The 9,899-nt window shown below is 48.3% G+C and overlaps 1 protein-coding gene across 1 annotated transcript; it reads right to left on the bottom strand.

Annotated features, from left to right (window-relative positions):
• Positions 1 to 1,689: 1,689 nt before the first annotated feature.
• Positions 1,690 to 8,510, bottom strand: ngdn (neuroguidin, EIF4E binding protein). The gene is made up of 11 exons (XM_088916711.1): positions 8,460 to 8,510; positions 7,505 to 7,564; positions 7,189 to 7,260; positions 6,691 to 6,828; positions 6,402 to 6,486; positions 6,200 to 6,252; positions 5,769 to 5,886; positions 3,652 to 3,826; positions 3,311 to 3,458; positions 3,167 to 3,227; positions 1,690 to 2,358 (listed from the first exon to the last, which is right to left on the bottom strand). Exons 1-11 carry the CDS (start codon positions 8,481 to 8,483, stop codon positions 2,339 to 2,341), a joined length of 954 nt encoding a protein of 317 aa, XP_088772837.1. The 5' UTR covers positions 8,484 to 8,510; the 3' UTR covers positions 1,690 to 2,338.
• Positions 8,511 to 9,899: the final 1,389 nt, after the last annotated feature.

Here is a 9,899-nt window from a genome sequence, read left to right as displayed (position 1 = left end):
ACCACCAGTGTGCAGCCCCACCTGGATGATGCGACGGCAGCCATAGTGCGCCAGAACGCTCACCACACACCAGCTCTCAGTGGGGAGGAGAGCAGAGTGATGAAGCCAGTTCAGAGGGGGGGGGGTTATTAGGAGGCCATGACTGGTAAAGGCCAGGGGGAAATTTGACCAGGACTCCAGGGTTACACCCCTACTCTTTTCGAGAAACACCCTGGGGTTTATAATGACCACAGAGAGTCAGGGCCTCCGTTTTACGTCTCATCCGAAGGACGGCGCCTGTTTACACTACAGTGTCCCCGTCACTATACTGGGGCATTAGGACCCACACAGACCTGAGGGTGAGCGCCCCCTGCTGGCCCCACTAACACCTCTTCCAGCAGCAGCCTTGGTTTTTCCCAGGAGGTCTCCCATCCAGGTACTGACCAGGCTCACACCTGCTGAGCTTGAGTGGGCTGCCAGTTGTGAGTCGCAGGGTGATATGGCTGCTGGCAATTAAATGTATAAAGAATTTACAAATACAAATACAACTGGAGGAGCAGAAACAGATAAGAGAGAAAAAAACACAAACAGAAAAAACAATTAACTGCCAGAGGTAATGAGGTAAATTATTTACGTGACCAAATTCTATGTTACATATATCAACTGTTTTCCTTGCTTTAGCATTTTTCTATTTTTTTTATAGAATTTAAATGTTTCAACTCCATCTCAGAAGTACTAAAAAGGGGAGTACTATTGGACCATTTTGATTTATGAATCTGAAATTTACCCACAAGGACTAATAAATTTACTATAAATGCTTTTCCCCAAACGTCCTCTTACAAACACGCTTCTTGTTGCGTTCTGTGTTCACGGGATATTCCCGTCAGCTCTCGCGTCACATTAAAATGTTTGTTTGAGTCTGCTACTCCAGACTAAACATAATAGCTGACACGTCTTGCGCCTTATCAGAATTTCAAAAAATATTACCCAAAATCGCAGCTTTGATCCCAAATTCTGCAGACTTGCAGCAAGAGAGAGAAAACGTGGACGAAGACACAGCAGGTATCACTGTCTTTACCCAGCTCCAGGGTCCTGGCTTGGATTCTGGGCTGGCAGTCCTTCTGTGCGGAGTCTGCAGGCTCTTGTGGATTTTTCTCCAAGGAGTTTGGCAGTTCAAAGATGCACTGACCAGGCTCACAGGTGTCTGCAAACGTCCAGTGTACGCCCATGCGTACCGCTGTTCTCAGTGAAGTGCCCCCTGCTGGAGGGAATCGCACATGAGTCTGCCGGGGTAGACTCCAGACCCTCCCCGGAAAAGGCTGGTACTGACGGCGGATGGACGAGGTGAAAATATACCCTGGTCTTCGTGGATGGAACTCAGTAATGGGTCACAAATAGCAAAATCACCGACATGGAGGTAGCACAGGTGGTGCTCTTGAAGGTACCCACTTTTTGGAAAATATACTGAAGAGTGTATTTGCTGTATATGCCTATACTGATAAATATATGTTGAGAACTAATTTCAAAATCAGTTTAATACTTGTGTAATATCTGCATCATAGCAACTAAAAACTCTCTAAACTTCCAAACACATTTCTAGTGTAGTTATATCAGTGCCTGCTAGCCACTCAAATATCGGAGAGGTGTTGATTGGAAGATTTCAGTTCCAACGTGCACACGCACTCCTACCAGTCAAGATAAAAACAACTAAGTAGAAAATTTAATTTATTAAAAATGCCAATTCTTGCACAGTACACTTGTCTGTTCATTAGGGATAAACATCTGTACTTAACACTGCCTCTCAACAGCTAGGATGCATGCTGGAGTTTCTAAATAAAAAGCACTTTCACAGAAACCAACATTTCTTTTCAACAACCGGATCCTGTAACAGCTGCAGTCAAAACACGGCGTCACAGAGAAAAGCACTCAGACCAGGTGTCGACAAATCCCATGTTGCTGTTGCCAGGACAGCGGGGAAGGATCATCCTGTACATCCCACACTGTATTCCAAATAATATTCCCATCAATTACATCACCGTTCGTGTTGGAAAAGTGATCTAAGCGATGACATATTGGGGTGACAGATAGGTGTCAAAAGAAGGACTTGAGGTCCCCCCCCCCCCCCCATTTCCAAAGAGCCCCGACGAAGTTCCCTTTCAGAGCAAAGCTGGCGATGTCCATCGGTCACGGGGGGTCTCTTAACGTCGAACCCCAGCTTCAGACTAACGGGGAACCTCGATCAAGCGCCCAAAGAAACTTCAACCCCAGCCTGGGCGCGAGAAACGCTAGGGCAGGGCCCAGTATTCCCACCGCCTCGCTCCCGGGACAGGCTCTTCTTCAGACTGGCAGCGTCCTCGTCCTACCGGTGCCGTCTGAAACCTGACAGCGGGGCACAAGAGAGCAGTCAGGCGCGCAGGCTAGACGGACGCCAGTCCCATTGCAAATGGTTACGATTTAGCTTAGAAAGCAGCCTTCATGATGCATTGCAAACGATTAGGCGCTTCTTTACACAAAGGGTGGCGGGAGTGTGGAACAAGCTGTCCAGCCACGCTGTGGAAGTCAATACCCTGCATTTCCTCGAGAAACAGCTGGATGAGACCCTGGGATTAATTAGCTACTAACGACCAAACACACTGGATGAGCTGAATCTCCTCCATGACCGTCCTTATGACCAGATTTATCTGTCCGTCACTGAAATTGTCTTTCAATACAACGCTACCAATATCTGGTCATCAAGAGACTTCAGTGGCTGAATCTCACACTACTTTACTTGTTCCTAGACCCAGCTACCTACTTGAAGTTAAAGACATGACAGTTCATTTGGGAATCACTTGGATTGTTAGGTATTGTTTGTCAGTAAAAGCCTGAAGCCCGGGTACAGACGGTTAACCTGCTGTTGCTAAACAATAACATGTCTTTTGTCCGTTGGCCCTTGAAAATGAAGAAGCTCGACTGCGACACAAGCAGGTGTAAGGTCCTGATCGAGCGGGATCTGCCAAATTTCTTAACACCCCCTATTTACTACTGGAGGAATCCGAGCTGCTATCCCACTTAGGAAGATGGAAGAGCAGGTCGGCTCACTGCAGAGGAGCTGCTCGTGAGTGTGGCTGGAGGAAACGGGACAGGACGTCCACACGCGTGGGAGACTGCGCGCACATACAGAGACAAACAGTCACATTTTAGTCACCTCTATTGTTCTTTTTCTTCAGCAGCCTCTTTTTCTTCTTTGGGCGAGGATTCCCCAGGCCCTGAAAGAAAGAGGGGGTTTAGACAGACGCACTGACTGGACACCCCCAGATTCTTCTTTGAGGTATAACGGCTTGTGTCTCACCTGTGCTTCACCGGTCAGTGCACTGATGTCACCAAAATGAGTGATCGAGTTCAGCTGCGCTGACATTCCCATCATGCTTCTCTTCTTTGAGACACGGTCCTTTCGTGATACGTTCAGACGCACCATCATGGACTCTTCATACTCCCGCCTGAGAGAGAGGGGTTCATACAGACACACTGACTGTGGAAGAGATCCCACATTGGGTTGCATAATTTTTGTAGTATAGTTTCCAAATCAAATTGTCCAATGATCAAATTAAAGGTTTAGAACAAGAATGAACAGCAACTCCAAGTGTCTCTTAGAATTTCTCACATTCTCACGAAAGAATCACAGTATTATACCTGTGCTGCTCTTCCCTCAGCTGTCTGTCTGTCTGGAAGTCTCTTCGTTCCCGGATTTCCTCAGGAGCACTGGAATACTGCTCCCGGAGCTCCTGGATCACAGAACTCCTGAGGGCCACGCGCTTCAACCGCTCAGCTGCTCCTTTCTGCTTATCTGCTTCTGTCAGATCCCCATCTAAGAGAGAGAGAGGGGTTAATACAGACACCCTGACTGACTGGACACTCCAGTACATTAACACTGCACTGAGAGAGAGGGGTTCATACAGACACACTGACTGACTGGACACTCCAGTACATTAACACTGCACTGAGAGAGAGGGGTTCACACAGACACACTGACTGGACACTCCAGTACATTAACACTGCACTGAGAGAGAGGGGTTCATACAGACACACTGACTGACTGGACACTCCAGTACATTAACACTGCACTGAGAGAGAGGGGTTCATACAGACACACTGACTGGACACTCCGGTACATTAACACTGCACTGAGAGAGAGGGGTTCATACAGACACACTGACTGACTGGACACTCCAGTACATTAACACTGCACTGAGAGAGAGGGGTTCATACAGACACACTGACTGGACACTCCAGTACATTAACACTGCACTGAGAGAGAGGGGTTCATACAGACACACTGACTGGACACTCCAGTACATTAACACTGCACTGAGAGAGAGGGGTTCATACAGACACACTGACTGACTGGACACTCCAGTACATTAACACTGCACTGAGAGAGAGGGGTTCATACAGACACGCTGACTGGACACTCCAGTACATTAACACTGCACTGAGAGAGAGGGGTTCATACAGACACACTGACTGGACACTCCAGTACATTAACACTGCACTGAGAGAGAGGGGTTAATACAGACACACTGACTGACTGGACACTCCAGTACATTAACACTGCACTGAGAGAGAGGGGTTAATACAGACACACTGACTGACTGGACACTCCAGTACATTAACACTGCACTGAGAGAGAGGGGTTAATACAGACACACTGACTGACTGGACACTCCAGTACATTAACACTGCACTGAGAGAGAGGGGTTCATACAGACACACTGACTGGACACTCCAGTGTTCACTTCTGAGCACAGCATAGATACCACAATCCTCTCAAAGCATTTCATCACAACAGACGTCAGTGCTACTGGCCTGTAGTCATTGTTATCTGAGGGACAGGGCTTTCTGGGTATTGGCACGATTATTGCTTTTTCCCCACAGCGCTGGAACAGAGTGAGAGTCAACAGACTTCTGAAAGATGGGGCACCGTGCTGGTGTTAACTCCTCAGCGCAGTTTTTTTTTTAAAAGAGAGGCAGTGAAGCCATCCGGGCCTGTTGCCTTTTTCACACATATGTGCCTGAAAGATTGCAGGGTCATCTGCAGACTTATTACAAGCCTACCAGCACTACTGTCAGCTGCAATAGTATCTAATATACCGTCACGTGCACCAGAGACGTCCTGCATCTCAAACCTCAGACAGAAGTCGTTCAGCTCGTTTGCTTTAGCCAGCCCACTGTGTGGAAGCTCTTCTTTGAAGTATTCATGTTTGTGACTGTTGTCATTGTTTGCCACAGCCTCCTGGAGTTCACCGTTTCAAAGTCACTCTCCGTTGTCTCCTTGTGTTGATTCCTCGCATTCCTGACTTTTAGTTTCAGCTCTCTGTGCAGTAATTTCAGTTGCACTTGATCCTGGTTTTTAAAAGCGAGTCTTTTGCGGTTGATGCAGTCTATCACATCCTTAGTTATATATGGTTGATTATTTGGGTTCACGGTTATGCTTTTCTTGGGCATGACGCCGCCCACACAGAACTTAATGTAGTCTGTAACAGCCTCTGTTGCCTCATTAACCTCCAGGCTATGAAATATCTCCCAGTCTGTGCAAAGGAAACACCCTCTCAGCATCTCAATCCTACCATCAGTCCACACATGTACAGTCTTAGTGACAGGTTTGCTGCTCTTCAGAGCTGTCCGGTAAGTGGGGATGAGGTGAACCGTATTGAGATCAGAGTTAGACAGAGGTGGTTTGGCTTTGGCAGAATAGGCTTCTTTTATGTTACCCCAGCATTTGTCCAGAACTAGAATAAAGACGCACTCACCATAATGGACTGGTGCGATCTTCGGAGGGATGTACTTCCTACTAACACCTGACAGCTCTCGCTCTGCAGAACCCTCTGGTCTCTCCTCTTCATCTTCAGAGACCTCAGACTCACTCAGCTGTGAGAAATAAGGTGTTAATACAGACACACTGACTGACTGGACACTCCAGTACATTAACACTGCACTGAGAGAGAGGGGTTCATACAGACACACTGACTGGACACTCCAGTACATTAACACTGCACTGAGAGAGAGGGGTTAATACAGACACACTGACTGACTGGACACTCCAGTACATTAACACTGCACTGAGAGAGAGGGGTTAATACAGACACACTGACTGACTGGACACTCCAGTACATTAACACGGCACTGAGAGAGAGGGGTTCATACAGACACACTGACTGGACACTGAGATATAGGTCAATACCTTGCTGATGAGATTCTCTGGTCTTGGACGCAACTGCAGAGGGTCATTTTCTCCTGATGATCAAACAAACAGACCTGTTACTGAGAACAGCAGGGCAGGGGGAGAGGGAGAGATCCAGAGACAGAGAGACGCACTGGGTAGAGAGCAAGCAGAGAGGAAAGATCATGGTACAGAAAGAGGCAGAACCACAGAGAGCCCTCACCCAGGCTGCCTGTCACTGCAGTGCGAACCAGCTTGTCAATCTGATACCTCAGCTTCTGATCAACCGGGCGCATCTTCTCCAGCACCTGAGACACGGAGAGAGACATTCACATAGTCAGTCAGTCCCCTCCAGACTACAGGGCCCGCTCTCCACTCCAGCCTGTGGTTCTGTTGGATCTGGACTCAACGGGAGGCTTCCCACCGTCCTCCTGACCCCTGAGCTCAGGACCTCCAGCAGGAAGAGGAGACAGGGAGAGAGAAACAGCAGCAGGGAGAAAAGAGCACATTACCGTCCTGACAGTGAGCAGCCTGTGGATAGCGCTGTTATCCCTCAGACTCCGGCCCTCTGTCTTGGAGCTGATTAGGTGGGTCACATCCTGCAGGTAAAACAGGAGGAGGTGGTACCGGAGGTCCAGGAAACTGAGCCCCTGGGGGACAGAGAGGGGGGTTAATGCAGACACACAGACTGTACATTCTAGTCTACTCTAAACGACTGACGGTGGCTGTGCACATTTCTTATTATGTGCACACCTGCATGTGTACTCTTACCACTGTGTCAGTATAACTGGGTACAATGGGCTCTTTTGTAAGCATTAAACCCATGTTATATCTCAAATAAACCTTAGCTCTACATAGTGTGAACATTACACCTGAAGAAGGCTCCAGAGCCGAAACCTTGTGTGGAATAAACCTTTACTTGTTGCTTTCCATAGGGAGAACATGCCTAAAACCTGCTTTTCTTCCCAATTTACTCCAAAGCACACCTCTAACCCCCCTCCCCTCCTTACCTTGGCTGTTTGGTACATCCCATCCCGGACTCTCTTTATCAAACCCTGGACGTGGCTGGTAACCGCAGCAACCTGGCATACAAAGAGAGAACAGTCCATCACGCTCAGCAGAGCAGGGGCGGCAAATTACCCATAGCCAGACACCAAAAGTGAACAAATTCCCTCTCTACTCCCAAGGTTTACTGTAACTCCATGGGAAGCAAACTTTCGCTTCACAGCTCGTGTAGTAAGATATCATTGCTAAGTGACACTCGACGCTGATCAAGAGAAGGGGCAGCACAGAGGAAGAGCAGGGCCTGATACAACCAGCACTCACCTGCTCAGTCAGACTGTTCAACAGAGTCACTGCACCAGGCAGGTCTGTGTCCACCAGATCCTGTCAGAGAGAGAGAGGTTCATACAGACACACTGACTGGACACTCCAGTACATTAACACTGCACTGAGAGAGAGGGGTTCATACAGACACACTGACTGGACACTCCAGTACATTAACACTGCACTGAGAGAGAGGGGTTCATACAGACACACTGACTGACTGGACACTCCAGTACATTAACACTGCACTGAGAGAGAGGGGTTAATACAGACACACTTACTGACTGGACACTCCAGTACATTAACACTGCACTGAGAGAGAGGGGTTAATACAGACACACTGACTGACTGGACACTCCAGTACATTAACACTGCACTGAGAGAGAGGGGTTCATACAGACACACTGACTGGACACTCCAGTACATTAACACTGCACTGAGAGAGAGGGGTTAATACAGACGCACTGACTGGACACTACAGTGAGACACTGTATTGAGTCCTGTAGAGTGGTTGAGTCTGCAATTTCTCATTCCAGCTCAGCTCTTCACGAGCTATCCCAGCCGGGTAATGTGCTCATTATCCATGTGGCACGTCTTCTCCCAGCGGGAACAGACTCCATTATCACTGTCTGCATAGCGAGAAGTGACCGCGTGTGGGCACTAGGGTATCGCCACACGTGGGATCGCAAGAAGCACCGTGATAAACCACGGCCCCCATCAAACTACTCTGTTCAGAAGGTCGCGTCGCCAATTCCAAGTAATAAGTTAAAGGCATCGATTTCACACGAAGATGGTTGTCCAGGAGGTAAGGACGCCGGGCACGCAGCGAGGTACCCGAGGGGCGTTTCTGTATCCCGAAGCAATACAGCCTGTATTCAAAAGTCTGCACACACATTCACCTATTCAGCTCTTATATGCTTCCTCTGAAAAGAACACTATAAAAAAGCTCACTCACGCAGTCGACCACGGACGCCGCCATATTGCAGCCTGAAGGCGGAAGGAAGGGTAGGTCTGACCCGGAAACAGATACTAATAGCTTTTCGAAGACATGGGTGAGAGCGACGAAAGCGTCTGAAGAAATACTTCCAAAGGTACCGTGATTATTTTACTCATAGTAGTACATTAACGTAAAGAAACATGTGCTCAAGAGTTTTTTTTCCCTCCAAACAAGAACAATGTGTTTACACGCCAACGCTGTTTCCTCAGTCTCCGTTCTCAACCAAGCGCATGCGCAGTAACGGGGCGGCCATTGTGTCGTGGGTGTTGCATTGTGGGACTTGTATTCACCTGTGTTTCTCGGCCTCTGCTGGTTAATAATTGAGAACCTCCGAGCTAGCGATGTAGGAACATCAGGGAATATTGTCCCTGTACGTTACACACATTTTTATACCTCCCATGAGATGTAAACATCGGGTATGTTGGGCAGCTATGGTAATAAACCCTCAAGTTAACTTTCCAGATGTCATTTCGATTGATGATTGTACGTGATTGGATGTGACAAACCAAATGACGCTCGGATTGCACACTGTTTACATCTCTGCGGAAATGAACCTCCCGCTCATAAGACACGACACTCATGGAGCCATGATCATAAAGACCTGAGCTGCAAAACCAACAGAGCTCAGTATTGCCTGCTCTGGGCAGGGCGGTGGCTCTGGGGCTCAGGATCTGTGCCTGTGACTGGAAGGTTCGAATCCCACGGCCGGCAGAGGAATCCTACTCCGCTGGGCCCCTGAGCGAGGCCCTTAACCCCAGCTGCTCCAGGGGTGCTGTATAAATGGCTGACCCTGCGCTCTGACCCCCAGCTTCTCTCCCTGTCTGTGTGTCTCATGGAGAGCAAGCTGGGGTCTGAAAAGACACATTCCTAATGCAAGAGATCGGACAGGGCCAATAAGGTGATCTGATCTTCTAGTGACAATAATCCACACTGTCCTGTGTGAATGCAGTACCAGAGCAAACCAATGATCTCTAGAACAGAAGCACACATGTCCTGTCTCACCACCCGTCAAGAGCTTGCTAAGAGGAAGAGCCTTTAGCACTGAGAAGAGGAAGCACTACTTCACACAAAGGGTGGTGGGAGTGTGGAACCAGTCAGTGGTTCCAGTCAGAACCAACCAGAACCACATCCAGAGCCAACACTGCCCAGCCATGTTGTTGAAGCCGATACCTGGTCTCTCTCCAGACACAGCTGGATGGGATCCTGAGATCTATTAACTATTAACTAAACAACTACCAAACGGGTGAGGGGCCAAGTGCCTTCCTCTCATTTATACGTCTTCTGGTGTTTTTAACTCCTTGGTCTCCTTATCAAGTATTCACTCTGAGTCAGGGTGTTGTTTTGCACATTGCCTGTTGTTGTTTTGTCTGTTGTCTCTGTCTTTCTTTTCTTACACAA

The sequence above is a fragment of the Atractosteus spatula genome, chromosome 5 (genome assembly GCF_055471065.1).
Source record: "Atractosteus spatula isolate fAtrSpa1 chromosome 5, fAtrSpa1.hap1, whole genome shotgun sequence".
NCBI classification, from domain to species: Eukaryota; Metazoa; Chordata; class Actinopteri; order Semionotiformes; family Lepisosteidae; genus Atractosteus; species Atractosteus spatula.
The sequence above is the reverse complement of the archived record's forward strand: the minus strand, read 5'-3'. Positions and strand labels throughout refer to the sequence as shown.

Coding starts and splice junctions, on each gene's coding strand:
- ngdn (XM_088916711.1), bottom strand. CDS start 8,483: ATGGCGGCGTCCGTGGTCGACTGC. Junction 7,565..8,459: donor CGGCGTCCGTGGTCGACTGC/GTGAGTGAGCTT, acceptor TCTCTCTGACAG/GATCTGGTGGACACAGACCT. Junction 6,829..7,188: donor GGATGTACCAAACAGCCAAG/GTAAGGAGGGGA, acceptor TCTGTCCCCCAG/GGGCTCAGTTTCCTGGACCT.